Source organism: Falco peregrinus, chromosome 8 (genome assembly GCF_023634155.1).
Source record: "Falco peregrinus isolate bFalPer1 chromosome 8, bFalPer1.pri, whole genome shotgun sequence".
Taxonomy (NCBI): Eukaryota; Metazoa; Chordata; class Aves; order Falconiformes; family Falconidae; genus Falco; species Falco peregrinus.
Genome location: NC_073728.1, coordinates 42,787,036 through 42,801,679, shown reverse-complemented (window position 1 = coordinate 42,801,679; position 14,644 = coordinate 42,787,036). Strand labels below are relative to the sequence as shown.

The 14,644-nt window shown below is 43.6% G+C and overlaps 1 protein-coding gene across 6 annotated transcripts in view; it reads right to left on the bottom strand.

Moving 5' to 3' along the window:
* The window catches only part of GALNT13 (polypeptide N-acetylgalactosaminyltransferase 13), a 158,486-nt gene that overhangs the window by 47,253 nt on the left and 96,589 nt on the right, over positions 1 to 14,644 (bottom strand). For all 6 annotated transcript variants that reach the window (XR_008748587.1, XR_008748585.1, XR_003552159.2 and 3 more), the window contains exon 9: positions 7,144 to 7,324. Coding sequence is in view for 2 of the 6 variants with exons in the window: in XM_055813015.1 (XP_055668990.1) it covers positions 7,144 to 7,324 (181 nt within the window). In the remaining 4 variants the exon portion in view is untranslated. The remainder of the gene's footprint in view (positions 1 to 7,143; positions 7,325 to 14,644) is intronic.

Sequence of the window (14,644 nt, the reverse complement as noted above, 5' to 3'; positions counted from 1 at the left end):
CCAAAATTCTTTCCAGCGACTGAAACAGCAACAGGCATTAAGTTTTGAATTAAACTGATCTTGTCCTGCCAGCATCACTGGCACTGACCTCATTTCAGCCTCTTTTTCAATAACATGTTCTCCATAGGTTCTGAATTGGAATTTTCTATCAAAATCTTGTGCAAATATGCCAACGTATAACTGTTTAAAGAAGACAGATCACATTTAGAAGCATTACTGACTATCTGTGTTCATTTCAGAAGCAAGTTACCGTTTTGTTCATAGAAAGGCAGGTGATAACTTAACCAGAAATACAAAAGGTGCAGTGGCGTTTCACCCTAATTTTTCCAATAAAAGGAAACAGTTTCATTAAATATTGTCATGACAAAACCTGAATCATTTTATCCCTCTTTGACTCCACAGTTGTACCTATAACTAACAACCGAGAGCAAATGACCTAGAAGTTCTTACCTTGCACGCCTGCCCGGGGGGCAGGGCGTAAGGGCAGCTGGAGCCAAGCCAGCAGGACCAACCCCACCGCTGGTGCGTGCCCAGTGCTGCCAGAAGCCCTCCGGGGCCAGCACCAGGCTGATGTGCCCGAAGGTGGGTCCCGTCCCACGGGGATGCTTATCACCAAGGGGCACACCAAGGCGTAGCAGAGATGAAAGAGTGAAGTCGGTCAGGTGGGATGGGGGGAACCGTGGTCGGGGCAGCACCGGTGGGGGGAGGGAACCCCCCCACCCCTACCCCAGCACAGCTGCCAAGGGTTCAGCAGGCAGGACGATCCCCCCCGCCCGGCTCGGGAGGCTGTGGGACAGCGCAGCGGGGCCATTCACAGCTTTGTGAGGGTCTCCCCATGCACAACGGCTCTTTCAAGGGGGGCCCTGGCATAACCTGACTGCTGTGCTATAACCCACCACAAACGTGCAGAGCAATTTAAATGGTTTGAAACACGGCTGCCTCCCTCCCCTCCCCAGGTAGTAGCATTAAAAACTGCAAGATAAGCCCCTTTTGCTTCATCTAATTGAGGTCTTATTTTTATCAGCGGTAGCCAAAGGCATACTCAAACCCAGACACCCAGGGGGTGCAGAGGGAATGTCCACCCATCCCATACGGTCCTGCATCTGAAATACTGCAGGGTGGTTTTGAATTCTACCTTATTATCTTGCCATCTTTTCAGATGGAGACTGCATTTTAAGAGCTGCCTTAGCATCATACTGGCATAAAAGAAAAGGCAGAAGGACCCCAGCCCTGTGTCAACCCTGGGGAAATTTTGATAGGGAAATTGATAACGTCCTCCCCAGGTGGAAAAAGGAAAAGGATGCCTCTGCTAGCAGCTTTTCCTTCCCACAGGAATCACCGTGGAAAGCGGTATTTGCAATGCATGATATCTCACTGGATGTCAGACTGCTGAAAAATGGTTTGTTAAAGATAGCCTTTCATTTGTATCTGTGCTTAGGAGCCGAAATTAAAATGGCCTACGGCAACAACTGGTCTTTTCCATAGCAGAAGGGATGTCTTCTCACCTCGGAAACCAGCTGATGAAATGCAGGCTGGAAAGCCTAATATTGGACATCCAAGCTAAAAAAAATGTCACTGACAAAATCCTCCCCCGCTGCTGCTGAAACCTAAGAAATTGTAAAGGCAGCCACAAAATGATTTCAGAAGCTGCTCTCTAATGCAACAGGAAATAATCTGTAATTCCTGTCCAAGACACAGGTGCTAATGAGGAGACATCAAAACGCGTGCTCATTTGACCTCTCACATGGCAGGTGCTCTTCCACACAGAGCTTCACAATGGCTTCTACTATCAAAAGCATCTGCACGTTTCCAAATGTCCAAATTGGGCATTTTCCGCCCAGCTGAACCGCAGGTACATGTCAGTACCCACCACTCCTCCAAACCTGGAGATCATCCATCCATCCATCCATCCATCCATGCATCCAACCACCCGCCTCCCTGATAGACGACAGCCACACCAAATAATGTCCTGTTACAGCAGCACCACACAGGCAGCTCCAGGCTGGAACCACCAGCAGAGAGGATTAAGGTTCTGATTTACCCATCCAATGTGCTCCTCATAGCCACTCTCAAAACCAAATCTCATATTTAAAATGCTTCGACCTGCAGAGGCATGACTGCATCACTCCATTCACATGGCATCCTGCAACGTGAGCACTCTGATAGATGGAGACAGGTATTTCCTACTGCCACTTTCTTGAGGTTTATTTTCTTTTAAATGGGTGGTTCCAAAGTAATCTATTTTGTTGGAGGTCTGATATCAAATTGTCAAAAGAGCAGAGCAGGGAAAACCATAGAATCATTTAGGATGGGAAAGATGTTTAAGACCACTGAGTGCAACCGTTAGCCCAGCGATGCCCAGACCATCACTAACCCATGTCCCTCAGCACCGCATCTATATGTTTTTAAATACCCCCAGGGACGTTGACCCCACCACCCCCTGGGCAGCCTGTCCCAGTGCCTGACCACCCTTTCCATGAAGAAATGTTCCCCAGTGCCCAGTCTGACCCTGCCCCGGTGCACTTGAGGCCGTTCCCTCTGGTCCTGTCGCTTGTTACTTGGGAGCAGAGCCCGACCCCCCTGGCTGCAGCCCCCTTCCAGGGAGCTGTAGGGAGCGATCAGGGCCCCCCTGAGCCCCCTCCTCTCCAGGCTGAACCCCCCCCCCAGCTCCCCCAGCTGCCCCCATCGGGCTCGTGCCCCAGCCCCTGCCCGGCTCTGGCCCCTCTGTGTCCCTGTGCCCCCCAGCAGCGGTGCGAGCACGGGGCACAGGGGGACGGCGGCTGCCCGCGCCCACAGTGAGGGGCTTGCTCTAGCTTTCGCAGATGTGCTGGAGAAAAGCCAAAGGCAGACTTAAATCGGATACATTTTTCCATGCCCTTTTTCTTTTATTTTCTATAGCCAAACATCACCTTTTGCTCAGTACTGAATTCCTCCCTACCACAACTCACAATATCTCAGTAGAAATTCTGGGTAAAAAAGGATTAAAAAAAAATATAAAAATCAAGCCCTGCTGTAACCAAAGGGACCTTTGCTTAGAAGGCTGTGACACAAAAAGAAAAGCAATGGTAGAGAGAAAAAGAGAGGGGAAAAAACCCCAGAAAGAGTTCTGATCCAGGATTTTGAGTGTCGCATTTAGGAATTTGAAAATTAGAACATAAGCGATTTGGAAGCATTTTTTTAAACTGAAACATTAACATGTTTTAGAAAACTACAGAGCAGCAATTTAATCTGGCACTCTTTCTGAAATTGGAATTTTTAAATTATTCTATCCTGTCGTGCACTATTCTAGTCACCTTTACATGCATTTTGCTAATATTTCATTTAAAATGTATTGTGTTTTCAATAGCCCTTAGTACAGTGCTTTTAGAGCTTCAGCTCACCTAAATGCTTTAAAGCAACTACCTCCTCATCAGCCTAGAAAAACTTGCTGTCAAAGCAGAATATAAAAGCACAGAGTGCAGTGTATTTGCCACATATGTTATGTGGTGAATATGCATTGTTAGTACTCGCACACTCTTAAGAAAATGTACGCTTTCAGGGTGAAATATTAGAAATGTATTTAGTTCAACACAAATGCAATGGGGAACTTGCTCTTACAAGACTGCACAAAAAGAGAACTTAAGGGAGAAGCAAATTAAACAATGGCTAATCCCATGTGATAAATTTATGGTTCGAACTTGACTGCCTCTTACATGGGTTGTGAATTCACTTGTACATCATATTAGACATTCATTTGTCAGCATTATATTTATTTTTTCCATTTTTTTCCCTTCCTCTTGCAGGGGAACAGAAACCAATTATGTCAGAAACAGTCAAGCAAATTTTCTGTCACATACCGTACTCCTCCAGCATTAATTGGGCAGATATAATTAGAAAGGGACAGAATCCTGAAGGGACACAACCCTGCCCATCTCACACAAAGTTCCATTTCCATATGTAAGAGGACTCTGTCAGTGGGGTTGTTCTGCACTCATGGTATGTTTACCCTCTGCATGCTGTTAAAGCCAGCACACGCAGAACCCATGCTGCACTTCCACCAGGTGTGACCCATGATGTCTGTTCAGTCAGCACTACGAGTGATGACAAACACCAGTAGCTTTAACAGCTGACCTGCTCCTCCAGACCAAGGCAGCAAGTAGCTCATCCTTGCACGACTCAGAAGAAACGCAGCAGAAGACAAACAGGACTTGAAGATACCAATGGCTTCTGGAGACCTCTGCCCTCCAGGAATCCCACTGCCACCCATACAGAACATGGCTGGAGAGGGATGGTGGTTCACCTCGTTGGCTGGTTTGGCTTTTGTTACCCACCCTGAAGTCAGCAACATTTTGTCTTCTTCCATGGTTTCATTCCTACTATTGGACCAAGAAACCTCTCCTCGTGGGCTGTTCCCCGAAGAGAACAGACTTACTTTTTCTCGAGACCAGGCATTCCTCCACCAGTGTTCCACTCAGAGCCCTGGGGCCAGAGCACCACGAGAAGATGCACCTGAGGAGGTATTTCACAAGGACAGAGGAAATCTACCGGCACCTCTCTCCCTTGCGATGCAATGGCCCTTCCTCCCAGCTGGAGGCAGAGCCCTGCTGGCGCTTCCCAAAAACGCTCGGGGCCACCCTAAACCTCTGACTCATGGGGATCATCAGCCTGGTGATGTTTTCTTAAAGATTTGTTTCATGCTTGCATCTTTTGGTTATATACACATTTTTACACATCTGTATTTAGTGTATATGTAAGATATAAATAAATAAATATCTTTTTTACGCCATTAACGGGGCACTTGAGGTGTGCATAGACTTTTTTTTTAATGGTGCCTTAGATTATTTGGCTTGATAAGGGTTTTCCAGGATGGACTCAGAATGTTTTATGAGCACATAGTGTGACAGCCACAGGACACATGCGACAACCCATGCAGAAATCAAGAGTTTTCCGACTTCACAGCTCATGATTGCAGGTTGGCACCTGATGATTGACCGAGATGTCTTGCACCCCTGAAAAAATCAAAGCACCAAAACAGCTTGTGGAAACAAGCAGGTTTGCAGTCAGAGTGAGCTGAGGTATAATAACAGTAAATTGCGCTGGAGATGAAACGCAGAACTCATACAGATAATTATATGGTCCCAGGTTTACTTCTCGGTGATAGTGAAAACGTAAACTGATTCTGTTGCTACAGAATTTAAATGGGAAGAAAGTTTAAAGATGGAAGAATTGGAAGATTATCCCAGAGCACACAAGAAAATAGGAACAATAGCTTACATAGTCTATGGTTACTCTCTACCACAGACATTTTAAGTAATTTATAAATAGTATGAAAAAATAACTGTTTTTCATACATATGACTATATATTCTGGCTTTTGAACTGAAGCAATTTACTTTTTACTACCTGTATAATTTTGTGGTATCGGTAAAACTGTTCGGAGTAAATACCCACCCAGAATAGTTTTCTATTTTGTATACAAATCTTTAAAAGGAAAATAACATTATAAAGTATATTAACCTTATTTTTTCATTTATTTCAGCTAAATCAAATTAAATAAAACTACTGGTCCTGATTTATAGAAAGAAAAGTCTAAGCTCAAAATGCCTGCTTTAAGAGGTCAGCTGTGACCAAAGGTCTACTTGAAATACAGGTGCAAGACAGTCTTTACTCAAAAACCAGCACTGCAGGTACACACTCTTTTTTTCCTGATCACAGCCACTCATTAAAGTTTTTGATTCTTGGGTTTCTTCAGGGGAAAAAAACCCCAAAATGTTTGTTTAAAACTCTAAGTCTGATAAAAACTGAATCACCTCCAAGTCTCATTTTTCAAGTGAACATGTACGTTTGAAATGATGAAAGTAAGAACATGAAAGAAAACTGCCCTGTCAGAGACTTGAGGGTAGCTACATTATTCTAAAGACCAAGATTTATTTAAGAGCTAGTTGCATAAAGTAAACTTATGCTTAATTAACGAGGAAAAAAAAGACAAACTGTGTTGTCACTTCATGGGCACAGGTTGACTGTCTACGCCAACCAAAGTGAGGGCTCTCCCAGCCAGGGAGTCCCTGGGTAGGCAGCTGTGTGCCAGGCTGAGTGGGACATGTCCTTTTTGGAGGGACACCTCAGCGCGTTGCACGGAGAGTGACGAAAGCCCCATGTCACGCTCCATTTTTAATGTACCTACTCCAATAAACTCACTCATATGGGGGCCCTGATTATATTTACATTAAACGTCCCCAGCTTTAACATAATGTTAGGTTATTTCATCAAAATATTTATGCACAATATAACCCTTAACCATTATAAGATCAAATAGGAATATGTTTTTTATCTCATGTATTTGTACCTTGTTTGTAATTTGTATCTGCTATGTGCTCTATACTGAAACCTAAATGAAAATCACCAATAAAAAGGAAGAGCAATCTGCATGTTTAGAAGAGAGCGTTTCTCCTGAGGAATGATACTTGGCGTTGGTGAGACAGAGGAACGTGATGAAGACACTTCATGGCACTGAGTCCTGTGCTCCGAAGGGCCCCTGCTGTCCACGCAGCCCCAGAGCACCTCTGCCAGGAGAGAATCACAGAACTGTTCTGGTTGGAAAAGACCTTTAATATCCAACTTTTAAGTACAACCCAGCACCACCAAACCCACCACTAAGCCATGTTCCTCTGCACTGCATTTATGTCTCTTAAATACCTCCAGTGACGGGGACTCCACTGTCTCTCTGGGCAACCTGCTGCCCTCCCATTGATGCCTTCTGAAGGCATCATTATGATCTTCATTATTATTATAAGAATATCATTATGATCTTCAGGGATCATAACGATAATCTGGCCAAATTCTACTTTTCCTGGACTAAATGTGTCAGAAGAACTTTCTTACTTGGTTGAAAACTAACGTTATGAGAATAACGTTCTGATGAAAACCTCATGGTCTTTGGGAAAGGAGGAGCCTTAACTAATATATTTTTACCTTGGGAACAGATTATAGAAGGTTTTAACAAATGGAAAGGATAGAATTTTGAAAGCACTTTTGCTGTTATGTCTCAACTTGTGCACACACATGTGGACATGTCTACACTTACCTTTATGTGCCTTACATTTACGCTTCCCTTTTTTTCAGACAGCTGTACAGAATATAATATGATCAGGATAGAATTTCTTACCTGGGGATATTATATAGAAGAAGTCTTTAAACTCATCCATCCAGACCTCTGCCAGTCTCCTGTTGTTCTTGTTGATGACATGTCCCGTGCCACCAGGGAAGGTGTAAGGTGTTGCCTTTCTGAAAACATGGCCAACATGCGAGCAGGTGACAATCTCAAGGGAGCCACCGCACTGCCAAATCTGAAATTAAAACATGCAGAAAAAATGTTGACTAAACCAAATACAAGCCACGCCGAGTTTATAGCAGTTGGGACTGCCAGGTTAGCAGCTACCTCCTGATTTATTTCCCCAGGTCACAATTCAAAGGGGAATCTCAAGAAAAAGTTTAAGGGAAACTCTTGATAGCGGTGAATGTGCACAGACTTTAACAACTGTCACAACGTGAATGCCTGTGTGGATGGTTCACTTGGTTCTGTGTCCTTACAACAAAAACACATGCAAAGCACCATTTGAGAAAAGCGTCATCCTATAATAGATTCAGTGTAGGGTATGGATGTTATTTGTTTGAATTTTCCAGGATTTCATAATATTTAAAGAAACAGAGAACTTTACTTGTGTGTGTGTATATAGATATATAGATATGGATATGTCTATGGACATATTTTTCAAAGCAGAATCATGCCCATGACCATCCCGAGCAAAGGTACAGCAGGGCTTGGTTACTATCACAGACAGCAATAGCAAGCAGCCAGCACAGGTACTCTGAGCACCACAGAACCACAGAAGTGAAATGCAGATGCAAAATGCATGTTCACATGGTGAGTACCATGATCAACTCCAAAAAAAACCCCAAAAAAGTTATAGACAAAGAAAAGAATTTGATGAATTTCTAGATGCAAACTGTCCCTTTCCGCTACTGGAATTTATACTCCGAGTAAGCTCAGTGGTTTCAATACAGCTGCATAAGTATAAAAAAATTATATAATCCTGGCCTTTAATACCCTGTTGTTAAATGAAGTAATGTATTTTTCTGCCAGATGACAAGAGTCTTGCTATGATACACATCAGCTTGTGTGTTAACTTCTGTTCTGCCATCTCCCATCTTTCTAGGCTCTGAAAACAAGTAGAGAGGAAACAGAAGGAGGCTGGAGGTCCAAGCCTGCAGAACTGGAGCACACCGCAGGCAGTCGGGTGAACAAGAGGGGCAAACAAAGATTTCCATCGGATGCTTATGGGGTTACAAAGCTTTGCTGTTCTGCCAGACAATATCAGTCCCTCGGGATTCACTCTTCACTAAGGTTCACTGACATTTTTGGCATCACCAAAGGTATCGCCAGCTGCCCGGTTCCTTACTTAGGCTCGTCCCACCCTTCGCTTTAGTCTCCTCCTAAGCAGCCAGCAGGACTAAAATTTACAATGCCTCCTGGTAATAAACCACAAGAGTTTAAGAACCATTGGATGTTTTAAACAGGAACCCTGGTGCAGTCTTGTAATTAGAGCTCCTCGACACAGACGTTAAGTTACCATAGTAACTTAATGCAGATTTTATTTAATTAGGGCTAAATCCTTTTATATAATTTAATTAGTATGCTAAGTGATGTACTCTGTTGGGATAAGCAACGACAACATCAAAATATTCTTGTGTTTAACATCTTGTGTTTTGCAGCTCAGTGACAACTAGTCACTTCAGGTGAAACGTCAAGCTGATGGATGCCGAGGAATACGCAGCCATACGGAAAGGGAGCAGGCACTACAACTGCCATACACACTGCTGGTGCACAGAGCAGCTTGCTGGGCAGGACAGCGATGGGCACGGGCAGTTTTAGGAGCACCTTAACCCGTGGTCCGTGCCCAAGGACCAGCATTCCCCCCCGGCTGCTGCTGCTCTCCCCCTCCGACTGCTCTCCCTGGCAGGAAATTCCTCCCACGCTGCCGCTTCTTAAAATGTGTGTTCCTGTACATTTTTTAAGCACATTTTTGGCTGTCCTCAGTACAATCTGCTATCTATTACAGTTGTCATAGGAATGTGGATGAACCTGCACCCCAGTCAGAAGCAAAGGACCTTTATCTTTTCAGTATTAGTTTAAAACCCCAAACAAACCAACCTTCCTGAATATTCCCTGGTCAAATGACTATTTCCAGAAGTTCATCTGATGCTTTAGGACTGTGGGATTCCAGAGATCTGTTCACTGTACAGACAAGACACGCTACAGTAATACATTGGATCACTTCTCATGGCAACTACAGTGAACACCGAAACTGTTCCCAACACTTTGCTACCGAAGAGCTCTTTGTAAACACCTCAAGTCAGGTATCCAGTACCTGCCAGCTGCTTTTTCCCAACGCTGGTGACTGCTCCATGTAATGCTCCAAAAATTACTGAGTAAAATTGCCATTAAATTTTATTATTATTTATTTTATTTTATTATTATTATTATTACTATTGTTGTTGCTATTGTTATTATTATTGTTTGTTATTGTTATTGCTGCTGCAGTCATTTTAACATTCACTCTATTTTTTAATCCAGCAAAATTTCCAGGGATAGAATTTACTTGATCCTACAGCTTGGGAATCAGGTATTTCCAATGAACCATATCCTTCCTCCAACATGCCGAGACTTTTCGGAACATGGCAATGATTTTATTAATTATTGCTTTGCCACAGTCCTTCTAGTCATCTTAGTGCTCCCTTCCTGGGAAAAGAATTACAAACAGCCGGTGTCTCACCCTGGACGGCTACAACGAGACTTTCTGCCCACCAAAGCCCACGCTCAGCAAAGCTCCGCGACCCCTGTGCCAGGCACCCACCGGCAGCGCTTGCTGCGGGGGCAGCGCAGGCAGGAGCCCAGCCCTTAGGGTCAGCAATATTCCACTGTACTGGCCGCCCACACATCGTCACAGGCAATAAGGGCCCTGACGGCGACTAAAAGCACTGAGGGACGAAAGGCAGCTGGTTTGCAAATATACTGGTATGAGATTGACGTATCTCATTTTAAAAAAAATATTAAAGTTACCTTTAATTTTCACACTGAATTATTCATAAACCAGTTATCGTCACACAGTACTTTTTGAGGTTGAAGGTGTCTTCCTTCCCTTCTCCTCTGAAGTTTAACCCTTCTCCTTCTACCCGAATACATTCCCCAAAATCAGGCGTCCTTCCAACCATGGTACTTTGTTCATACTTCAAGTACCTCCCTGAATTTTCCAACCCAGCATATTCCACGAGTTCATTCCTTGCTTTTTGTGAAAAGTTATTTAATGGGAAAAAACCCAACATCCAACTGCAACTTTACAGTTAAGAAACTCTAATAGTGACCCATCCCTACCTGACATCTCACACTTCACCACCACCCATTTTCCCACCCACCCGTTTATACTGGTCCCCATCGTCTCCTGACTCAGGAGATAATTTCCAGCGTGCCCCTTATTGAAATGTTTCAGTGAAGAACCATCCAGCAGATCTGCCACATTTCCTTGGTCTGGAAAATGACCTGTCAAATCCAGCATGCGATAATTTACCTTCTATAAACCCATGCAAGACTAACCCATTTTCTATTTATCTTTTTGCTTACAAATATTAATTCCTTCAAAGTTTGCAGTAAAACATTGCGCGCCATGGAATTAAAACGAAGGCTTGTATTTGCCTTACTTTATCCCTTTGTCATAATTTATCCCTTTTTAAATATAGGCATTAATTATTTAGAACTACCTTTGCTTTCACAGACATTTTAAAACCATTCCTATTATTGCACAGAGCGAGTGCATTAAACCCTGTCTGATCCCTGTCTGATTTTTTCCCCCACTCACTATAATTTTTGAGCACTGAGTCACAGTCAGTTCCCACAAATCTCAATGTACGACAATCACAAATATTTAAGGCTAATAATAATTTGTATGCAAATACAAATAAAATGACTGTGAGGCTTTACTCTGAATTTTAAAACAAGTAGAAAAATTACTCTGATGCTTGTTCATGCTTGGGTGGCAGGAGTACTTATCATCTACCTCATCCTAAAAGGAAACACACACGCCAACCTGCCATTCGCCGGCGAATCTCTCCAGCCCGCTTAAAAGCAAACCCCATCATAACTCAAGATTTAGATTAAAATAAAACTAAAATTTCAGGTTGCAGAGATACAAAACACCAAAAGCAAATGCTTTACATGTTAATAATCCCATTGACTTCAGTTTAGAAAAATATCTTTTTACATAAAGGGGCTCTTCTGGTTCAGGTGTGCGCTTATTGATGATGGTGTTAGATTAAACATCTCTCACATATACGCTCAGATCAAAGCTACGGTAAAATAATCCCCAGAGATTACTGCAGTAGGAACGTAAGTTAATACGTAAGCACAGTTAGTATTAAATAAGTTAAAATAGCTTGCTGGTATGCAGTGATGGGTAAGTAATGATTAGGAAAAAAAAAAAAAACAACTGAAAACTCTTAATACCAAATATGTCTCTAATGACACCAACTGAACTGCTGCATCCTGAATATTTTCCCTATAGAAAGATAAGAACCCTGACATAGGGGAAAACTAATGCAGTCCAAAGAAAGGGAAAAACGTTGTGTGAAAAATGCTTTAAATGTAAGCTCACAAACATATTTCGAGTACAATTTGTGGGCAAACTGTGCTCCTAAAATTAGTTAACAAACAGCTAAGGAATACTGAACAGCACCGAGATAGCTTTTTAATCTGTTTGCCAGGTGATTAGGGATTTATATATCCCAAATTCTACACACAAAATTAATTTCAATGTCACAGTGTACTTCTGAAAATAATCTTGCACGCACGCAACCTTTCCAGCCTCGCCAGGAGCTGCACACTGCTCTGCCTGTAATTACACAGCGCTGGTCTTCCAGTCACCCAAATCAACGGTTCTGCTAAAACCGTTTACTTAAGCGTGTTTAAATGCTCTCTTACACCTATAATTTTGCAGCTGAAAGTTGAGAGCTTACATACAGTCAGGCTGAAAAATTGCTGTTAATTACCCTTTGTGCATATCTGGAAAAGCTTCATCAATAGCATCCAGGCTCATCAGCAATTCCTTCCACAATGCAGCGACCATTGGGATGCAGCTCTGGGCTCCAGCAGCAGCGGCCGCAGCTGGGACGGAGCGAGGGGGCTGCTGTTTGCCCACGCCTGTTTCCTCGCACCGAAACAGCCCCTGGTACCATAAAATGGTTTGCTCATGCTTTAATAAGAGTATTTTTAAAGACTGGATGCTACACTAAGTTGGAAAAGAATTAAACATCCTCGCATCTTATTGATTCACTGTAAGAGTTCCTCCAACAGTCCAACCAGACATTTCAGAGACCAAGAGCGGCATGGAACTGTATCACACCGCTCAGGCAACACATGGAAACCCTTGTGTCCCTCTTCCACGCCTCCAACAGCTGCTGGAAAACCAAAAGTAAACAGCATTTTATTCCTGTTCAGAGTACGCATTTGCTTTTTCTAGCCTTGCTTTGGCCTACTTGGATTATTTTAAAGAATGATTTTTTATTTTTTTTTTCTGATGGACAGATTATTTTTAATACTCTTTCCAAAGCTACATGAGCTGCTTTCTGACTATCAAGTTTTCAGGACACTCTCTGACTGGGATAAAACACTTAGGGAACTTAACAGAAAAATTAAAAAGGTGAACGAATCCTATGAACGAAAATACGGCAAATGTTTAAGAATAAATGAGGTTTTCATTTACTAGAGCAGACCCTTACAGCTGTAGGACATTCCTGCCAGGATTATTTTTTTTCCCCATTATTAAAATACATCCTCCAAGAGGCATCATTAAAGACCGCTCAGCAACGAGCAGCGGCACAGCTCGAAGACGAAACATCGGTTCAGCCAGAAGCAAGGGAAGGGCACACAGCCGTGCACACTGCCACGCTGCACCCGGGATCTTATGGGAACCAAGGGGCTGTCGCAACACGACAGACCGATCGTGATGCCGTGCTGCGAGTCCTTGCCGGCACTCAGCCCCGGTGCTGCCCGGCCAAGCAGTGGGAGGCATGGGGACCCTCCGTCCCTGCGGGTGCTGCTCTGGCATGGGGACCCTCCATCCCTGCGCCCTCCCCAGGGCATCGCGTCCAGCCCAGAAATGCCTGTGTGCCTCTCTGAAACCAAAAATACCGCGAACCCTTTTAACCATTCCACTGGGGGTAACGCCGCTGCTGCCCACAGATCAGAGGGCGCAGACGTAAAGGCACAGGGACAGACAGCAAAGGCACTTACCACATTTTTTGAGGCTGCGGGGATTAACATGACAGGGCTTTTTGGTTTTCTTCTCTGAATAACAGACCAACACCCCTCTCCTACACGATGATAGAAACATCCAATATAGTGAGAGCTCCAGGAACATCCTGACTCCTGTTCCAGTCGTTTCCCAAACTAGGCCTTAGTCTCAGTGTGTTCCTGACCGCAACAAGATACTCCAGAAACCTGCTGAGTAATTGCAGGTTTGTCACGTGGCTGCCAGAGGAACCTCCCCAGCCCCTCGGCACTCTTTGCTACCAATTTTCTGCAGATGTTAAACATCAGATAGGTTTTTAAATGCAGAGGCCTTGGTATTTTATTGATCTGGTTGTCCTTGATGTACTTGACTCTCCGGCTGGTTTTCTTTACAGATGGAGGCTCTAAATACCAAGAAACAGCATCGCGTGGCGGCCTGGCATTTCCATGGTAATCCCTGGTGCTGGAAGCACGTAATTTTATTTCTATTCTTGACACCAGGCCCTTTTATTAAGTTGCTGCACACATTCCAGGCCGGTAGTGTTTCTTGAAGTTTAAGCAGGAAAATCTTCTGAAGACATAAAATCGTGTTCTCTAATATGATGCCCCAAAATTCATGTGATTCCTTCTCCCCTTGCTCCCTCCACCTCCATCTTAACGTATAAAATAAGAATCATGGCAAAGCTGCTTTCCTGCTTTTATCACTAGGGCTTTCTGTGGAGAGTGGCTGTCGTTGGTCTTTTGTCTTTCCACATATTTTTGACTGAGATTTTTAATTTAAAGCTGAAATTAATATCTCATGACAGTATTCTCACAAAATTTATACAAGTTAAGCCTATCGCCGGCTTGCTCAGCATTGAGATATCCAAGTCCAATTTGAAACAGCACTCAAGCAATGATTAATTAGGGATGGAAGATATATTATCTATATTATATAAATTACGGAAGTGCCCAGGGAGGAGAGCCAGAGGAACTGTACCAAAGGCAGAGGTAACGGCTCAACGTGCACTACACAGAACTGCAAACCCCAAATTATCCCGACCAGGAGCCGGCTGACCCGTGCCAGGAGCCCCACGGAGCTTCCCACGCAGCTGCCAAGAGCCAGAGCAGAACAGCACCAGATAAAGACAAAACACCACCACTAAATTGCTGAACTTCTCAGGAAAGGTTTTGCAAAATATATTAGCGTTATTCGAGCCAGACTATGCATTATGAATATCCTATTTAGAGCACTTCTCTACCATATGTTGGGAGCTGAACACAGGCTTGCACGCCGCTCTCAGCGGAAGATCAAATGCTTTTGGCTGAAATGAATCTATTATGCCAG